The sequence below is a fragment of the Vipera ursinii genome (genome assembly GCF_947247035.1).
Source record: "Vipera ursinii genome assembly, chromosome: 7".
NCBI classification, from domain to species: Eukaryota; Metazoa; Chordata; class Lepidosauria; order Squamata; family Viperidae; genus Vipera; species Vipera ursinii.
This window is the reverse complement of record NC_139521.1, coordinates 62525228-62546486: the sequence shown is the minus strand read 5'-3', so window position 1 is coordinate 62546486 and position 21259 is coordinate 62525228. Positions and strand designations below refer to the sequence as shown.

At 37.2% G+C, this 21259-nt stretch overlaps 1 protein-coding gene across 2 annotated transcripts in view; it reads left to right on the top strand.

Moving 5' to 3' along the window:
* GRID2 (glutamate ionotropic receptor delta type subunit 2) overlaps nucleotides 1–21259 on the top strand; it is a 1067823-nt gene that overhangs the window by 672330 nt on the left and 374234 nt on the right. For both annotated transcript variants that reach the window (XM_083367820.1, XM_083367821.1), the window contains exons 5-7: nucleotides 315–368; nucleotides 11846–12019; nucleotides 18042–18203. In XM_083367820.1, coding sequence (XP_083223946.1) covers nucleotides 315–368; nucleotides 11846–12019; nucleotides 18042–18203 — 390 coding nt within the window. The remainder of the gene's footprint in view (nucleotides 1–314; nucleotides 369–11845; nucleotides 12020–18041; nucleotides 18204–21259) is intronic.

Sequence of the window (21259 nt, the reverse complement as noted above, 5' to 3'; positions counted from 1 at the left end):
GGACAGATGGATGGATGGATGGATGGATGGATGGGAATTACTTTCCTCATTCTCTAATCCCACAGTTTAATTAACAAACCAAACATCAATCCAAATGTTTTGGGACTGTTCTTGCAAAAAAAAGCCATTCTATTTCCACAGAATGGGCAAAGTGAGTCTTTTCATAATTATTTTGTTTTAACGCCTCTGCTATGTTTCCTGTCTCCATCCCTACACCTGAGCCCCTGTTGTCCTTTGTGGGAAGCAGCTATTTAACAATCATTGGCTTTGGGTATAAATAAGATGACTGATGGCTGTTTTCTTTTCTATTTCAGGTTGTGGAAGCCAATTTGGTTGCTTTTGACTGTCACTGGATCATTATAAATGAGGTAACTGTCAACCACACACGAATTCTGTTTTTAATCCAAGGGCAAGAATACTCCTAGTGGTCCTGTCTTTGCAGTAGCAGAAGTAAAAGATCAGCTGAGCTAGTGGACAGAAATGCTGTTTTAATAAATTGGGGGAACAGAACTGAAAGGTTGTGCAGCCTGAATGAAAATTCCACTGAAGAATTTATTTGGTTTTGTTGTGGTATTTCTTCCATTTGTTTGTCATCTCCTTCTTTGCCTGGAGCTGATATTTCCAAATCTGAACTGGCAATCAATCACCAAGGATCCCAAGGCCAACCACCTTGGTAAATTTAGTGAATCTTTTCCAATATTTGGAAAATATTGGCTTTATTTGGCTTTATTTAATTTCATAATCACAGGGATGAAAAAAGGTTTACCTTAAAACAAAAAGTCTTCAAAATTTTGAATAGAATACCCAGAGCAGCTTGCATTACCATTTGTAAACCATTACTAGGTAGTCCTTGACTTATAACAGTTCACTTTGTGACCATTTAAAGTTATAAAGGCACTGAAAAAGTGACTTATGACCATTTTCCCCACTTATGAGCACTGCAACATCCTTATGGTCACATGATTAATATTCAGATGCTTGACAAATGACTCATATTTATGACGGTCACAGTGTCCCGGGGTCATGTGACCACCTTTTGCGATTTTCTGACAAGAAAAGTCAATGGGGAAACCAGATTCACTTAACAACCATGTTACTAATTTAACAACTGCAGTGATTCACTTAACAAATGTGACAAGAAAAGTTGTAAAATGGGGCAAGTTGAGGACTACCTGTATATCTTCATCATTTTAATTTTCCAGGTTATTCTTTTGAAAACAAGAAAACAAATAAATTAATAATAAACAATAAACATGTGGTGCCTCAGACACTAACCAATTTTCCTTGAGTAAATCTTCCTTCATCTATAAAGTTTATTTGGTTACTTTGCAATCACCAGTTCTCAGCCTAGGTTAATTTAAGTTTATGGCAAGGATTATATAGGATATAAGGATGAATGCTTTTTTAAGGATGAATGCTGGAGTAAAATAGAATAGATTGGGCCAGATTTAGACATACTTAAAAATAGATCTACTTTGTTTACAGTCTCAACTAACATTTTTAGCTAGCTTTACAAATCCAATGTGTTTACCTAAGTAAATCCAATAAATATTTAATACATAAAGGTAAAGGTAAAGGTTCCCCCGCACATGCGTGCTAGTCGTTTCCGACTCTAGGGGCCAGTGCTCATCTCCGTTTCAAAGCCGAAGAGCCAGTGCTTGTCCAAGGACGTCTCCGTGGTCATGTGGCCGGCATGACTAGACGCCAAAGGCGCACGGAACGCTGTTACCTTCCCACCGTAGTGGTCCCTATTTTTCTACTTGCATTTTTACGTGCTTTCGAACTGCTAGGTTGGCAGAAGCTGGGACGAGTAACAGGCGCTCACTCTGTTACGCGGCACTTGGGATTCGACCTGCCAAACTGCTGACCTTCTGTTCGACAAGCTCAGCATCCTAACCCACTGAGCCACTGTGTCCCTATTTAATACATAGTCCTGTTGAAATAATTAATCTCTAAGTGTTTATTAACTCAAGCTCCCCATTATTTCTGATGGATTATGATATATTCTGCTTATAGCTAAATGTACAAGTGATAAGTGGCTAAAGTTATCATTTTTATTGGCATTACATTATATAAGGACTATATATTAATTTAAATAAATGCCTTTTTTCATTTTAAACAATAATAATTGAAGGGAACAGATGGTTTGGGGAAGGATTCTCAATTCTTTTTGCACCTGAGATTCATTTAAACTTACATACTATGGGACCTCTCTAATTTCTCTGCCTTTGTATTGAAAATGTGAAAATGTAAAGATAGTGATAAGGAACTGAGGTTTAGTTTTACAGCATATATCTATAGTTTATTTATAATCATGAAAAATAATGCAATCACAGCAAATCCTCTTAAAATGCGCTGTTATAGCAAAACTTTACGTTTGATTTGTTTTCACTGAGATGCTTCCCAGAGTTCTATTATTTTTGGATTGTACTTCTCCCATCTTCTTATCTGTCACAGACTTCTCTGTGTTCAGATGTATTGCTATTCCTTTTTTTGCACACTCTTGTGTGGTTTCAGCAGTACCCCACCATTTGAATTACAGGTATCTCCTTTGCAAGTGCCATTTTTTAAAAAATAGAGCTCAGCTATTGATGGGATATGAATTGCTCTTTTTTGGGGGGGTTGCTCTAAGAAAAATGCTGGGATGAAAAAAAATATTTATATTTATAAAAAAATATAAAGGGCATGTTTGTATAGAAATCGCCTAAAGAAAAAAAAAGGTCATGTCTTAGAAATTTAGAATATTTTTTAAATATTTAATTAAGCATTTGAAACATTTAAGGTAATGCTATGATCTCATTTGGGTCTTGAGTCTTATATCCAGCTTGGAATTAATCTTTTTTTTTTAACAAAACATCTATGTTTCTTAAATTGTATCTCATGTTATGGGGAATAATATTAATATCTGGAATCTAGACTGTCTGCACTAGAATATGATGATACACATTATAAATGAAATTTTGTTTTCTATTTGATAGTCAAACGAAAAACCAGTCATGTTATCTTTAATATTTACATTGTACTTATTTATCCACCCATCTTTTAAACATCTATTTAAAAATCATTAAAAAAACACCTAATGGTGTTTTTAAAACATATTGGTCCTTGCTTAGATATATATTTCCTAAAGAAATATTATCCAAATAGGTTTTATTTTAATGATACATGTTTTATAAATTAACATATCACACCCACCATGCCACTAAAACATGCACCTCCTATTTGTTCCATTCTTTGTCAGCAAGCTGAATTTAAATGTCCTTCTCCTTTAATTGTAATCTTTAACTCCTTCACATTTCTTCTAGTGTCCAACATTCAAAGTCTCATCCTATAATGTATTTTTCCAGAGTTCAAAACAACAGTTGCTTCTCATGGGAAGATTTCTTATAATTAATTTCAAAATCTTATTTCATATCTATCTGGGCCATTTATTTTCACCACCCAAATTCATTTCTTCCTAAGTCTTTCTTTCCTAAGGACTGAAAGAAGGTACGCAGTGAATGCCCTAAACTTGCTATTCCAAATGTTCTTAATACAGTTAAAACTTAATTCCAAACATTATTAAGAAATTAGGCTGTGCTGAGCTTTATGTCCATATAGGCTACATTATGACTGTGAGCTTAGAAGGAATCTACAATTTATCATAGGCATTAATGCCGCACCCACTCGTAAGGCTAAACCACAGTAGTTTTGTCATAATGATAAAATGAGTTTCGTGGCACAAGTTCCATTCCTTCCATATAGGCTTGTGATGTTGCAATACACATACAAAAGGGATGGAGCTTGTGTGGCAACACTACAATGATTATTTTTAAATTCTTCTGGCACCTTTAATAGATTAGCATTGGGATTTTATGGATTACATAATAGCAGTTCCATACAATTCACCCTTCAAATATCATTTGGAAGAAGAGTTTGGATCTTTCATGAGGTCAAGCACATCATCTCTCTACAGTTCATTGATGAAATTTGCATATGAGGCTGAAACGGGTGTCTCTGGCTTAAGGAAACTTCTCACTGGAGATAAGATCATTCTTAAAGCAATAATCTCTTTTTCTTATCCTTCATTTATGTCTCCAAGGAGAAATATAGAACTCAAGGGACTCTTTATTTTAATGCGATTTTTGTTTATTCCTTACATTAAAACCATATGCAGGTTTCTTTAAGAAAATACTTTTGTACATAACAATTCTACATTTGTCTTCAGCAATTAAGCAGTTTCTGAAAACAAAAATACTGAATTCAAGAGAAAGACCCTTGACTTTATTCCTCTAAAATTTCTGAAACAACCACAACCCTTCAAGGCTTTCTAGTATCATTTGGCCAATAGTTTTGTATCGTGATTAGCCACTGGAACACTCTTCCCTGATAACTCAATCCAGAATATGGCAGCAGAATTTCTTGTTGCATTGGGGCTGTGATGAAAGGGCTTGCAATGGCATGCAGAATATATTCCTCGGATCATCATAATTCCAGATCATAATTCAATATTGTCTGTGCTAGTGTAAGAGGAATTGTTGTTGTCTGCAGTTCTTGTTCAACCTGGAAGAAAATTCCAAGAAGGAAGATGATAATGACTCAGGAGGCATGCCCACTTTTGTCCTCATTCACAAGGGGAAAAAAGGATTTTCCCAGGGAGAGTTTTGAGATAGGGTGACCAAAATCACAGCTGTCTGGGCAACCTGGGTCAGTTGACAGCTAAATTAAGCATTGAATAGTCGTCTTCTTTTATTCTTTTAACAGCTTAGCTAAATAAAACTCAGCACCATTTCACTGTTATAACTAGAGTTATAAATATATAAATACATAATTATGCATTAATTTATTGTCATTCTTATATCCTGCTTTTCTTCTAAAAAGGGAAGTTTTACACTTCTCCTCTGCTCACAATTCAGAAACAATTTACTGTGTATTCAGAGCTAGAATAACCATGATGTTTCATAGCTGGGGAAAAATAAAGGAATGTTAGAAAGTGATTTTTACCGATCCGAACCCTAAACAGTTCTCTTCAAGCTAAAGAGAAGGAAAATGAAACTCAAAATTTTGAGTTTTGCTTCCAGATGTTTTTGGTTTTTGATGTTCTAAGAAATATTTGAGAGCACTTTGGTTTTCTGAATTCAACTCTATATTACCTAAATCATTTGATCTACAGCATCAAAGGCTGCCAGAAAGACAAATATTCATTCATAGTAATCTTACCTTTCCATTAAAAGCAGCTTCTAACCATAGGAACAGATGGTAAGAACAACATTAACATTGCTATAAAATACAAACTGATAAATCAGTGCAGAAAATTGCTATTAAAAATCCACTTTATTTACCATATTCTCAGAAAAGATGGATAATGTTGACATGCTACCTAAAATTAAACAGATTAGGTGCCAAGATGAACATATTTAGGAAGGTGTGCCATAACTGAAAAGGCTTTCTCTCAGTTTCCAAGTGCCTAGCATATGGAGGAAAATCCAATTATAGAAATTCAAAGCTGATCATGCTATAATTATTGTGAGTTCATATGGGAATCTTTCCTTAATGTGGGAGGTAATCGGAAATAGTGATGAGAAGGAGACCAGGAATGGTGGTGGAAAGAAAACAAATCTTAATGGATGGGTAGACATCAGCTTTCAAAGGTTATCACTGTAGACCAGTGTTTCTCAATCTTATTACTTTAAGATATGTGGACATCAACTCCCAGAATTCCCCAGCCAGCATGCTTCAATGGAGGTTGAGGTCCACGTAAATTTGTCAAAGTTGAGAAACACTGCCATAGACTTTGTAAAATTCAGATATTTGTGGGATCAACCTTTTTGCAAGTAAAAAGCACACTGTATTTATTTCCCCTGCTTCTTGTCCAACATGGGACCTCACAATGTCTCTCCTCATGCTTACCCATTCCAAAATGATTGGAACATATGACAAATATTTTTTTAAAAAATAAAAAATGTATATTTTTCAAATAATTTTAACTAGATCAGTGGAAAGCAACATTGATGTTAGTTTACTGTTTACTGTTTTCTTTTTTGCTAACTCCAATTTATCCACAGCTACAGAAAATAAGAAATTAGAAGAGTTTACCGCTTTAAAAGTTTTGAAAGTATAAACAAAAGAAAACTGTATAATCTATATTCTAAAATGCTGGCTGAGAACTTGTTCTCTGCAGTACTTATAATACCTTATTACAGTGACAAAACATATATTGTTTATACTTTCCTAAGCCTACTTTTCAGGATATTTTTATTCTATTTAGTATGTGTCTTTGGGGAAGCAACTGCAAAATGATAAACAAACAAAACAAAAGCTGTGATTTCTAATTAAAATGGAGGGAAGATTTGAATATTAAGGAAACAATGCCTTGGGCTTCTTGAGAAATAAAGCATCTGTGTTTGCAGAGATTTTAAGAGCCCAAGCATTTTAGAAAAGATGTGCCAGCTATTTTGTGGGTCCTGTGACCATGACGTTTTACATGAAAATTTGCTCATTTCTTATTAACATAAAGATACATAATTCATTTATCTTATCATGTGTACAGTGATGCTATTTTACATGTAGGAAATCCTAGGTGCGTGGGATCTGCCTATGACTGACTAAAGAGAACAATGATATGTAATGTAAGGAAATCACAATCCAGAACACTTTGCTTAAATGGCAGAACTGCTTATAAGATAATGTCAAAGTATAACTTCCTTAGCCTAAATTCATAACTGACTTTTTAATGCTGTGAAGATACAGTAGCTGTATTTGAATGGGTTGAGTGAAGCAAGAACAATGAAAGGGACAAAATTATGACAGGTATCAATTTTTTAAATTGAAATTAATTTAAATAAACACTTTTGATTTTTGCCCCCCTGTTAATTTAGCAACTTTTCTTGAAAAAGGAAAAATCAGAGATAACACTTGGGATCATACTATAAAACAGCAGTAGCAATAACACTTAGACTTATATACTGCCCCACAGTGTTTTACAGCACTGTCTGTATGTCAACATATTGCTCCCAACAATCTGGGTCCTCATTTTACTAACCTCAGAGGATAGAAGGCTGAGTCAACCTCAAGCCCAATCAACGTCAAACTCCATGTTGTGGGCAAAGTTAGTCTACAATAGTGCTTTCTAACCACTGCAGCATGAGGGCTCTTGTTAAGGGAAGAAGAAATGTGTGGCTTCCAAGCCTCAAAGACAGCTTGTCCAGTACAGGGACTTGGGAAAGCATACTGAAGTACAAGTAGAAGAGACTATGACTCTCTCTAGATCCTGGTGGATATATCTGAGGTGTAAAGTAAGAAGAATCATCCTGAAATAAACTCCTACGTGTGTTACAGTTGTCCCATGGAGACCTGAGGTTGATTGTATTCCTTCTCATCTGTATGCCTCAATCTTGGGTTCTCTACCAGAGGCCTGAGAGATTGAGGGTTCTGTGCAGGATCTTTGCTATTCCTAACACTGCACTACTCTGAACAGAGACCCCTGAAGTTTTTTCTAGAATCTGTTGGAGCTCTTCTCCCAGCTTAGGATTCTCAGGCTTAATGTATTATTTAAATGATTCATTAATAAATAAACATATATTCATCTGTCCATCCACAAAGTTTTACAACAGGAATGTTCAAACTTGGCCCTTTTATGACTTGTGGACTTCAACTCCCAGAATTCCTCAGCCAGTGTGCCTGGCTGAGGAGTTCTGGGAGTTGAAGTCCACAAGTCATAAAATGGCCAAGTTTGAAGAACCCTGTTTTACATCAATGGGAACTGCTAGATTTAGGATTAGTCTGAAAGCTTGGAATACAAAACTACTGGTCCTGGTAACTGACCCAGATTGGATCTTGCAACATTATCCTAGGACACGGGTTGGCAACCCGCAGCTCCGGAGCCGCATGCGGCTCTTTGAGCCATCTCCTGCGGCTCCCAGTCGCCCGGTGCGTGTGCACCTCTCTCGCACCTCCGCCCGAACACCCGTTTGGAGACTTGCTGGTGTTCAGGCGGAGGTGCGGTTTGGAGACCTGCTAGTGCTGGTTTAGAAAGCTGCCACGGCCTGCAGCAGCTTTCTAAACTGGCACCAGCAGGTCTCCAAACCGCTGTTCAGGCGGAGCTGCATGCGCACCTCTCCAAAGGTTTGGAGAGGTACGCGCGCAGCTCCGCCCGAACACCCATGTCGAGACCTGCTGGTATTCGAGCGGAGGTGCGGTTGGGAGACCTGCTGGTGCCAGTTTAGAAAGCTGCTGTGGCCCGCAGCAGCTTTCTAAACCGGCACCAGCAGGTCTCCAAACCGCTGTTCGGGCGGAGCTGCGCGCGCACCTCTCAAAAGGTTTGGAGAGCTGTGCGCGCTCTCCAAACCTTTGGAGAGGTGCACGAGCAGCTCCGCCCGAACACCCGTGTCGAGACCTGTTGGTGTTCGAGCGGAGGTGCGGTTTGGAGACCTGCTGGTGCCAGTTTAGAACCGGCACCAGCAGGTCTCCAAACGGGTGTTCGGGCGGCAGTTTGGAGGTCCCGGGGGTGGCTCCGGCGACACCCGGGCTGAAGGCAGCGCCGCAACCCAGCGCCCGTCACCACGGAGACCCATCGCTGATAGCGTGCAGGTGCATCCACATAAAAAAAAGTGGAACCGCGCACGTGTATCCATGCACGCGCATGCTCAAAAAACAACGTTTTGCGCATGCACAAAACATTTTGTTTTATGCGCATGTGAGTGCGTGGATGCACGCGCGCGGCTCCCACTTTTTTTTATGTATGATGGAACCGGTTCCCAGTGGCTCTTTTGCTTTTTCAGGTTGCCGACCCCTGTCCTAGGACACCTATATTCACCTTCATTTATCCGATTATCTTACAAATTTACTTTTCCATTCATAGCCAAATTCATATCTGCTTATTAATATTATATATACCATTTAATCATTTTCTTTTCAGTTGCATTGGTTTGTAAAATGGCTAATAAATTCTCTGAAAATTTCATCTCTAACTATATTGCTGTTACATGAAAATGGTTTATATTTTGTAAAAACTGGTAACTTTGCTCTCCATCTTGTGGCTATTTGAAATGATACAGACTAAATGATAAGACGGCTTTGTAAGCTGAGAGAAACCATTATCTATGGTACATTAAGGATTAATCGACCAGAAATTCAGGATATTACACTGGACACAGCTGATGCCAGGTGTTATTTTGTTTCTCAAAAAATCTATATTTCATAAAGAACAAAAATAACAGATGGCTTCAGAAATCTATGACAGCCTATGAAGAAGAATAAAATAGGCTTGGTTTAGTCAAGATGATTGATGTTTAAAATTCATAGCTCTTCACATTTGCCATTAAAGAAACAAAACAATAGTATTACATCTGATCTAGGTGTGGGAAATTTAAATATAGGCATGTTTAAGTGGCAACATTAATCATGATTTATACTTTAATCTATATCCATTTTTATAGATTATATTTATCTAATCAGCTAGGAAAATGGTAAAAATAAACTTTGAATTACAGCCACTCTTTTGGTTGTTTCCTTACATATGATTTTTGAAATATAAAAGATGGACCTTCAGATTCATAAATGTGGACAAAGTTTGCTGTGAATTAATATGGGACTTAAGCATGTTCTTCCTTGCCAAAATAAAACATCTGAATAATTTGAATAAGTTTTCTGACTAACCCCCTGACCTGTTCAGAATCCAAATTAAAGCTATTGGTAGGGCGGGGAATGGAGTGGGGTTTAAAACATTTTCTATTTATTTTAAAATATCAAGAAGCAAATAAAAGACTACAGTAAAGGAACAGGTCTGATTGGTAATGTTCTGTAAAAAGCAGACCATTACTCACTAGCTTTAGAGATGTGATTTAGCAGCTTAATGATGCTGGAGATGGTCTCTGCTCTAGTGGTTCGAGTCTTAGCAGTGCGTGGCAGGATGAGTTCCTGTCACTCGCCTCAGCTTCTGTGCATCTAACAGTTCGATACCATGTTCTATGAAAGTAGATAGATAGGTACCACTTAGTGGGGAGACAAGTTGGTGCTCTGTGCAGGCATTCAGATTCCTGATAGCTCTGAACCTTCCCGCTTGCAATGCCCATTTGCGATGCAGCTCCAGGAAGTGGTATGGCTTTGGGTGACCCTGCAGGAAGATCCACTCGTCTTTCTCTCTGGTGTGAAGGCAGCTTGCCCTCCTGTGGTGCACCTTCGGAAATATGCAAGCAAGTTTTACAACAAGGCTGTTAACTTGGCAAGCCAAACTGTATTCTGCGCTTGCATGGTCGTCTCCTGACTATTGTAACAATGCTATGCAATAATAATAATAATAATAATAATAATAATAATAATAATAATAATAACAACAATAACAACAACAACAACAAGAAGAACCTTAGTGGGTAACTAGTTCCATGATTAAACCACTGTAACTGGTAGGAAGAGTTTCTTTTTTCCCTAACATTTAATTAGAATCTGCTTTTCTGCAGCTTAAATCTATTATATATGTCCTAGTCATGAAAAGATCTCATATTTTTTTCATGATGTCCTTTCAGGTATTTGAAAGACAATAGCACCTCTCCCTTCAGTGTTTGCTTTTCAAGGCTAAGTGTGCCCAATTACTTCAATTTCTCTTTATAAATCTTAATTTGTCCCCAATCGTCTTCATTGCCTTTCTGAATATGCTGATGCTTCTCTGAGTCCTTCTTGAAAATCCTTCTCAAAACCCAGAACTAAACAAAATACCTGAGACTTCATCTGATCAACGCAGAGTAGTAGGAACCTATACTTTCCATGGTTTAGAAACAAAACGTTTCTTAATACTACCTTGAAGATAGCATTTTCTTATTTCTTATCAATAATTTATTTATTTATATCCCACCTGTATCTTTTTTTTGTTATAACTCAAGGCTGTGAGCGCATATAAACTTCTTCCTCAAATCAGGGCTTGTCCCTACTGCCCAACTGTCCTGCCAACCATCTTTGGAGGACAAAAAGTGACGACACCATCCTGTTTTAATCCCATGCACACCATCAAAGTGACCTCAAGAAAGAGTTTGTTCTATTTCCTAGCCACACACATCCATGTTAGATCACCTCAAGCATTTTTGTCTATTTGGGTAAATGCATTTCAGTTCTTACAGGATAACTCCAAGAATTTTTCCCCCAAAACTTTCTCCTTTTTCCTGTGCTTTTTTCTTGTTTCTTTTTAAAAATGTGGTAAACCAAAGTACCTTTTTGCCAATAATCTGAGGTAGAAGGGCTTATCACCACCTGGACTGAAGCAGGATTCAAATTGGGTTGAGGTGAAAAAGGAAAGGAAGATATGTTGCTTATAGAAAGGCAGATGAGACAGATTACAAGTCTCTTATCAACTAATAATTGTAATGTATTAACATTGTTTATGATTGTTGAAACCTTTTAAGATTGCCTGAAACCTTTTTGCTGTTCAATGATTTCTTTTTCAATGCTGCCTTTAAAGTCCTTTTTCCCCCTAAACAGTCACTTTGAGATCTGCCATACATTGTCCTGGGAGATGGAAATGCTCTGACATTACTTTGTCCTGTATGCTCTATCACAGAACAGACTTGTCTTGTTCATCATCTTATCCTTTGTGTCTGTTTGTCTGATTTCAGTGTGCACAATATCTCTCCTGCTTATTTTGCTTCTTCATGCCTGCATATGAAAAAAGCATTAAATAATCTATAAAGTGAATTTCCTTGAGTTGATCTTGGCTATAGTTTCCATTAAGCTTTAAGTTTTAAAGTTGTAAAGCACAAAGCTTTTGGATATTGATAGTTATTTCAGCTTATTGTATGGTGTCCTACATGTATCCCACACATTGCAACTTACAGCAGGTATTTATTGTTTTCCAAATATTCTGTGGTTTATCTTACAGGAAATCAATGATGGAGACGTACAGGATCTGGTGAGAAAGTCAATTGGAAGATTAACAATTATTCGGCAGAGCTTTCCTGTACCCCAGAACATCAGTCAGCGCTGTTTCCGTGGGAACCACCGAATATCTTCATCACTTTGTGACCCGAAAGACCCCTTTTCTCAAAATATGGAGGTATCCTCTGATCCTCTTATATAATCATTACTTAGGTGGATGAGGAAGTGGAAAGCTTTTTATATAATGAAACTTTCATCCATCTTACGCAGTTAAATATAGGTTCATAAATCCAAACATACAAAAGCACACATAAACAAACACATACACTCCCTTACACAGTCCATAACGAAATCACATACCAACCGAAATCCGGATGGCCCCCGACCTCCGTACCTTCCGTCGCGACTTAAAAACTTTCCTGTTCCAGCAGTCCGGCCTGGCATGATAGCGTTAATTGGGGTCCCAGTTTGTTTTCACTATTGTTTTTATTACTTTTTATTGTTCATCTGTATACCTTCCTTCCTCTGTACACCGCCCCGAGTCCCTCAGGAGAAGGGCGGTTTATAAAAACTAATAAATAAATAATAAATAAATAAATAAATATTCATGGCTTTCTGCAGATCACTATATGGGTTCCTTTGCTTTGCAAATATCCTTTCCCAGAAAATCTGCTCAAAAGGGCCAGACTTTTCAATTAAAATGTGATTTTTCTTTTCATTCTGAGTGCCATTCAGCTGAAATCTTGCACTGTCTCTACCCTTATAATATTATATGAATGGTGTCAGACTACAAAGGGAATTAATGAATACAGATTGGTTCAAAACCGTAGGTCTTCTTGAGGTAAAAATTCCAAAATAAAACAAAACAAACTCTGAACTCGTGTATTTTTAAAAATGGCTTTTTTTTACCCACCTCAAAAGGTTTTGCACACCATGTCCACTTATTTCAGCTGTCTCAAGCTTTTTTTCTGCAAAACAGGTTAACACTTGGTAGAGCAGTGGGCTAATGCTTTCTTAAGTAACACCAGCTGCCTGCAATTAGTGCAGGTTTGAGTCCCACCAGGCTCAAGGTTGACTCAGCCTTCCATCCTTCCGAGGTAGGTAAAATGAGGACCCAGATTGTTGGGGGCAATAAGCTGACTTTGTAATAAAGCCGCTTGGGGGGGCCTGAAAGCCCTAATAAGCAGGCATATACATAGAATGAAGGCTATTGCTAAGCACATTGATTTGTGCTTCTTAGATTGTAAGCCGCCCTGAGTCTTCGGAGAAGGGCGGGATATAAATGGGATTAAAATAAAAAGAAATGGGATTAAACACTTAGGTTAAGAATATCAATCAATGATTAACTGTGAATTTATAGATTTTAGTACTCATAACAAGCATTTTTAAGGTGTTAGATATGTGTTTAACTACACTATTTAAAATATTTTAATTTTTACTCATTATTTCATAAGCCTTAATTCAGTAGATCTATGAAATGCAACAATCATCATTGTTATATAACTTTTGTCTAATTGTATGAATTATTGATATGTACATAATAGTCTTGTATGCTAGATACTTTGCTTTATATAGTAATCAAGAAGAAATATTATCTGCTCATTATAGATGGACAATCCTGCCAGGAATTCCCAAATGTAAATGTGTTGAATGCAAAATGTAATAGATGGTACTGTACGTGATACATAACATGTTCTTCTGACTTATGGGCAAAAAGTCTTGGCATACAGCAAGTGCTATTTCAATCATATCCAGCAGTACTGCCTCAAATCAAAGGATGGTAAAAGCTTCTTAAAGACGTAGGAGTATCAAAATCCCTTGCTAGGTTTCAACATTACTTTTGATGTTTTATGACCAACATCATGAAGAAAGAAAGAAAGAAAGAAAGAAAGAAAGAAAGGAAGGAAGGAAGGAAGGAAGGAAGGAAGGAAGGAAGGAAGGAAAGAAAGAAAGAAAGAAAGAAAGAAAGAAAGAAAGAAAGAGGGAGGGAGGGAGGGAGGGAGGGAGGAAGGAAATATATTGATACATGTCTTCACAACCTACTTCTTGGTAAAATCAAAAAATGGGGGTTAGTCAGCATCATCACATATGGATTCATACCTGGCTGACAAACTGCATACAGCATGTAGTCCTCAATGGAACTACATCTACATGGAGGGAAGCATGAAGTGGGACTTCAGCAGGGGGTTGGTCTAAAAGACCTCCAAAGTCCCTTCCAACTCTTTTATTTGGTTGTTCTGTTAATTCTAAATCCTGACTATAATTATCCTATTTGCCAAATCTATAGGAATAATTTTAGGGTTAAACTAGGTTTGAGGCTTAATCTTAGATTTTGGGGGAATTCCACCGACACCTTTTCATACCTCTTTTGCCCTATTTATTCAATCTTAAGTACCCATTTCATTTCTCTCTTTTCTGATGTGCATTCATTAGACTCTGCTTCTAAATTCTGCTATAATTAGTACTTACAAGGATAGTACATATATTGAAAAACTAACTCTGCTGGCCAATCTTTTGAATGTGGTGAATATAGATAACCTATGACAAAATCATCACTATGTCCAGCTCACTGACTAATAGTAGTTTCAGCTGTTCAGTCCTGCTCTGAGGTAACTAAACCTCAGGCATATGGTGAACTAAACCAGTATTAATCCAAAGCAATGTAATCAAACATAGCCAAAGCAGATTATCTTTATCCATGGCTAATTTCCACACTAAAACTTCAGGAATCAATGTATAGATTTTTTTTCTCTCTCTCTTTTTCTCCTGAAGTGTTCAGAAAAGCAAACATAAAAACTGGTCCTTTCATTGCCTATTCTATTCAGTGCCATTCTGCTCCATTCCATTCCATTCTATTGCATTCCATTCCATTTCTTTCCATTATCCTCCACTCTGAAACCTTTAAAAAATGCATATTAAAATGCACATTAAATCAATTGCCTTTTTCTGAATTATACAGGACATTAAGCAACCACTTTTGATTACATGTGACCACAATAAATATATGAAGCGGAATTCCAATTCCCAAAATATAATATGCTTTGAGGTCGCTGTGATTAATAAAGTATTATAAAGTATATCTAAAATTTAGATATAAAAATTAACGTAAAATTAATTAGCATACATGAACTCCTGGTGATTGACAGTGACAAAAGTGCTCATCTACAGTATACATAAAGACTAAAAATATTTATTTCTTGGCTTAACAATTGTCTTTCTTAATGTTGAATGAAGAAATATAGGTAGTCCTCAACCAACAACTGTAATTAAGCCCAGATTTAGCTATAAATCATTGTGGTCCTAAGCTGAGGCATCAGATGACCAGACCCAATGTTTCAACATTTTTTGCAGCAGTCATTAAGCAAAAGCAGTGGTCATTGAGTAAGCACTGCTGTCATTAATAATAATAATAATAATAAAATTTCTATACCGCCCTTCTCCCGAAGGACTCAGGGCGGTGTACAGGGCAATAAATACAATAAAAATACAATGTACAAAAGTTAAAAAAGAATTAAACATTGTAGCCCAATTACAGTAAAAATAATAAAATTAATATTAAAATACCCCAAACCCATCAGACCAGGCCGGCTTGTTCAAATAAGTAAGTTTTTAGGTCACGGCGGAAGGAGCGAAGGTCAGGAGCCATCCGGAACTCAACCGGTAAATGGTTCCAAAGGTCTGGGGCGCCCACAGAGAACGCCCTCCCCCTGGGGGCCGCCAGTCGACACTCTCTGACCGATGGCACCCTGAGGAGGCCCTCTCTGTGGGAGCGCACTGGATGAAGGGAAGTTGATGCCGGCAGCATGTGCTCCTGTAAGTAATCTGGACCCATGCCATTTAGGGCTTTATAGACCATCACCAGCACCTTGAATCTCACCCGGAGGGCAACCAGAATCCAATGCAGTAAATCAATATCTCCTGATGGCCGTTTTTTGCTGGAAACTGGAAGTAAATGCCAGAAACCAGCAAAAAAAAATCAGGAATTACAGTTATGTGCCTGCAAGATGAGCAGGTTGCCAAGTGCCCAAAATATGATCACATGACCACAAGTAGGGTGTGTACGTGTGTATGTACAGCAGCTGTCATAACGTTGAAAGCAGGTCATAAGTAGCTTTTGTGGGATAAATCATAACATCCGATTATTAAATGACTGATTTTAAATGCATGGCTATTTGATAAAGTGCAGAGCATTAAAAAAACATTTTTCACAATGGCCATTAGCATGTGCAAACACTTCTGTATGAATCATATAAGTAGCCACATCCTTTGAAAGGCTTATTTGGCTGCTTCCAAAACTGAAGTTTTTTATCTTTGAAGTCATGCAAGCATCGCAAAATAAATGGCAGCTTTAAAAAGTTGAAGATAGATATAATTTGTTCATAGTAATTTGTGAGAGACCTTATTCATAACCTTTATTCATTAGACCCAATATATGAATCAGCATGAACTGTAAGAATGTCTCAGTATTCCTCTAAACTAAGGAATTGCTTTTTTAATCATTTTATTGGGAGAAGTTGCTAGTGACCTTAATGACTTTGCTTGCTTAATGCAAAAGACAAAATGCTTTATTTTTTTAAAGATTAGTTCTATAAAGACCATGTATAAATTAGGATGATGATGAGCATTGGGTAGCCCAGAAACTTTTCATTGTCTGCTCTCTAAGCTCTAGAAGGAAGATTTGTTTTCATTTTTTTCATATTTTTGGTTTATTCATATCAAGAGCTTTTGTTCTTAGTTGCTAAAAATTATATACTGCTCCAAGCCGGTCTCTCTATTTCATTCTTTCTTCTCTTCCTCTCTTATAATCACATTCTCTTCTTTCCTTTTCTAAAATGAAGTGATTATTTATAGAAAGAAAGTTGATTTAAGGACAATATGTATTTAAATTGTTGTGGTTTCTCCATCACAACCTAGAACAGGGGTAGGCAACCTTGGCCCTTTTATGACTTGTGGACAGCATAGCTGGCTCAGGAATTCTGGGAGTTGAAGTCCACAAGTCATAAAAGAGCCAAGGTTGCCTACCCCTGGTCTAGAAATTCCTTTTATGGACCTAACTGTAAATTCTAAATGCTTACAATATTCTTTACCATTTCTTATATAAAGGCATTACTTTTTTTTAAAAAAGAAAAAACTACGCTGAAGTATTAAAATGGCTCAGATATTAAAATGGTTGAGAAGCTCATTCATTTACCGAGATCTGTACATATTTAGACTACTTACATGCTACTCATTCTGAACGTTTAACTTCAAGCACATTAAAAAAATGTGAACATGAATTTTTACCCTAATGTACAATAATTATTTTTTAAAAAAAAAACACCTAAAGCAAACAAACAAGCAAAAAACTAATTTAATAAACTGATAATTTTTTGGTCTGAAATGGCTTCTCTCTACCTGGTCAAAATGTAGGGTTGGAATTGCATGTACAGAGACACATACTCTCTGTGTATGAAACATACACATGCCAGAATGTTAGACCTTGGATACCTTTGGGAAAGGCTTTTTTGAAATACTGTACCTGTTAGGAATATTAATCTGAAACATGAAACTCACAGTTGAGGTGGTGTCATCCAATGCTCCAACACTGGAAGTTCTTATGAAGAGACTGGACAGCCATTTGCCTGAAATGGTATATGGTTTTCTGCCTGAGGAGGGGGTTGGACTAGGTGACCTCCAAGGTCCCTTCCATCATCATCATCATCATCATCATCATCATCATCATCATCATCATTATTATTATTATTATTATTATTATTATTATTATTATTATTATTATTATTATTATTCTCCTTAACTGTATTTGGAAATCAGAAGGATGTCCTGGTGCAGTGAGGACTTATACCTGGAGAACAAGCTGCATGCAGTTGTTCATACATGAGTATACCTGACACCAGTCCTTATCAAGACACTATAAAATCCTTGACATGCATTGAAATAACCCTTGGATTAAAAAAGTGTAACATTTCAAGTAGCAGCCAGAAACATGCCTTCGCTTATGAAATGCAAACTGAATTAACTAGTAATCACGTTACAGCCTCTGGGCCCAAGTGGTTTGTAAAATGTGAGGCAATCTATTGTGGTGATATATTACATTTAAGTTCATGAAAGCTTGAGTGGTGACAGCTGAGACAAACTGCCTCTGAATTCTGCTAGCATGTGGGTGCTAGTCACTTATAATCAAATCTTAATCTCTTTGACAGATTACCAACCTTTACATATACGATACCGTGTTGTTGTTGGCAAATGCTTTTCATAAGAAGCTGGAGGACCGAAAGTGGCACAGTATGGCTAGCTTGACATGCATTAGGAAGAATTCAAAACCTTGGCAAGGAGGGAGATCTATGCTGGATACAATCAAGAAGGTACTTTAAATCATGAGGCTTGGGTTTCAGCAGGAGGCCAGATTTTTATATAGTTAATGAATTGTATCTGTTGATGAAATACATGAGTTTTGTTAAGACATATGCCTTTTTCTATATGGTTGGTGAATTCAGAAATGGTTCAGTTGTCTTTTATAACTTTGTGTTTGTGTGTGTGTGTGTGTGTGTGTTTGTGTGTGTGTGGCCAGTAGACAGTTTTATAGGATAGTCAGTATAGTATACAGTATATATTTGTAAAAAGGAAGACATGCTGATGTCCGGGACAGAAACTTTTTTTCACACTAAGCTTTCATTAGCCACTGCTAACATTGTCAAAGAGTAAGCCAACATTAGAGAGACATTGTTTTTATAGTCATTTAACTATTAATAACTTAGCCATCAAACGTGTGATAGGTCTGTAGGTTCACCGCCCACATGTGTTACATCCAGCTCAGCTGTGTTGGTTGTATGCCTGACCCTCATCGCCCTACTTCCCATACATACACACATACATACATAAACACACACACATACACAAACACACATATATGTTTCACCTGTTCATATCATTCAAGAGACACATTACTATACTGACTATCCTGGGCCTAAAAGCAGATTAGTACAGGTAGTCCTTGTTTTACAACCATTCATTTAGTGACTGTTCAAAGTTACAGCACTTGAAAAAAGTAACTTATCACCATTTTTCACACTTATGACTGTGGCAGCATTCCCATGGTCACATGGTCAAAATCTGGACACTTGGCAACTAGCTCACATTTATGACAATTGCAGGGTCATGGAATGATGTGATTACCTTTCGTAATCTCCTGACAAGCAAACTTGATGAGGAAGGCAGATTCACTTAACAGCCATACTGCTAACTTAACAACTGCAGTAACAACTGTAACAAGAAAGGTCGTAAAATGGGGCAAAATTCACTTAGCAACTGTCTCACTTAACAATGGAAATTGTGGGCTTAATTGTGGTCATAAGTTGAGAACTACCTATAGACAATATCGCTGAATTGGCATTCAGTAGAAAATCTAATATTCAGAGTTTATCCTTTGAATATACACATATATGTACCCAACAATTAAGGATATGTCATCCCACTGGTTATCTATCATTTTTCACAATCCAAGCAAACATGGAAGCATTACAAAAAAAGTAAGAATTAAAATAATAAGTATAGAATGTCAACAGCAAAATCTTCATTGCCACATCCCTCAGCCACTGTTAATTCACTAATAAACAGGAGGCCAATCTGAGTTTCTGTGGCACTAAGTTCCACATAGAGCATTTATTATTCTTTCATGTTGTTCACATCTGATCCAATTTTAGATGTGAATGCTTACAAATTGGTCTGGAATTTGTTGTTGTTGTTGCTGGCGGTTATGGTGTTAAATGCCTCAGTGCATAAGAAAATATTGAAGTATTCTTAAACAATGGTTCTACAAAATCTTTTAAAGCTTGCTGGTTTTGTTTAATGAAGTAGCTAGGCTACTTCATTAAACATCTTTCTGAAAAAGGTGAGCTTCAGAACTTCATAATTTGTATTATTATGGTAATTATTAAAATGCTGAAACCTGACAATTGCAATGTCACTGAATCATTATGTTCATGTACAGTATATCTACATATCATAAATATTTATGCTAATTGTGTTTATGAATATTAGAAAGTGGTGACTTTTTTATATTTTATGGCTAAATAGAGCTGACCCTTGAAGGTATGTGGTTGGGATATGAATGTTGTGTACTTCTTATGTAATTGATACTCTTTAATTGGCTGTGATCCTAAACAACTTGCAGTGAATGCTAGTTAAATTGTATAATGCCACAAAAATTAATCTGAAAATTAATGTAATATACAAGGCAGTTATATTTCAGATGAAAAGTAGAATGCTTATGTTATACATTTGTTGTTGTTAGTTGCGAAGTGGGGTCCAACCCATCACAACCCTATGGAAAACATTCCTCCAGGCCTTCCTGTCCTTTACCATCTTCTGGAGTCCATTTAGGCTCATGTCTACTGCTTCAGTGACTCCATCCAGCCACCTCGTTCTCTGTCGTCCCCTTCTTTTCTTGCCCTCAACCTTTACCAGCATTAGGCTCTTCTCCAGTGAGTCCTTCCTTCTCATTAGGTGGCCAAAGTATTTGAGTTTCAACTTCAGGATCTGTCCTTCTAAAGAACAGTCAGAGTTGATCTCCTCTAGGACTGACCGGTTTGATCGCCTTGCAGTCCAAGGGACTCGCAGAAGTCTTCTCCAGCACCAGAGTTCAAAGGCTTCATTTTTTGGACGCTCAGTCTTTCTTATAGTCCAACTTTCACAGCCATACACTGCAACTGGGAAGACCATAGCCTTGACTATACACACTTTTGTTGGTGGGGTAATGTCTCTGCTTTTTTAGTGTGCTGTCATGGCTTTCCTCCCCAGGAGCAGGCGTCTTTTAATTTCTTGGCTGCAGTCCCCATCTGCAGTGATCTTGGAGCCCAGGAAAATAAAATCTGTCACTACCTCCATTTCTTCCCCATCTATTTGCCAGGAATTGAGAGAGCCGGATGCCATGATCTTGGTTTTCTTAATGTTAAGTTTCAAGCCAACCTTTGCACTCTCCTTCTTCACCTGCAACAAGAGGCTCTTTAGTTCTTCTTCACTTTCTGCCATTAGAGTGGTACCATCTGCATAACTTAGGCTGTTGATATTTCTCCCAGTAATCCTAATTCCAACTTTTGATTCATCTAGGCCTGCCTTTCTCATGATGCATATAAGTTAAACAGGCAGGGCAACGGTATACAGCCTTGCCGGACTCCTTTCCCAATTTTGAACCAATCAGTGGTTCTGTGTCCAGTTCTCACTGTTGCTTCTTGACCCGCATATAGGTTTCTCAAGAGACAAATAAGATGGTCTGGTACTCCCATCTCTTTAAGAACTTGCCACAGTTTGTTGTGATCCACACAATCAAATGCTTTACCATAGTCAATGAAGCAGAAGTAGATGTTTTTCTGGAACTCCAGAGCTTTCGCCATGATCCAGTGTATGTTGGCAATTTGATCTC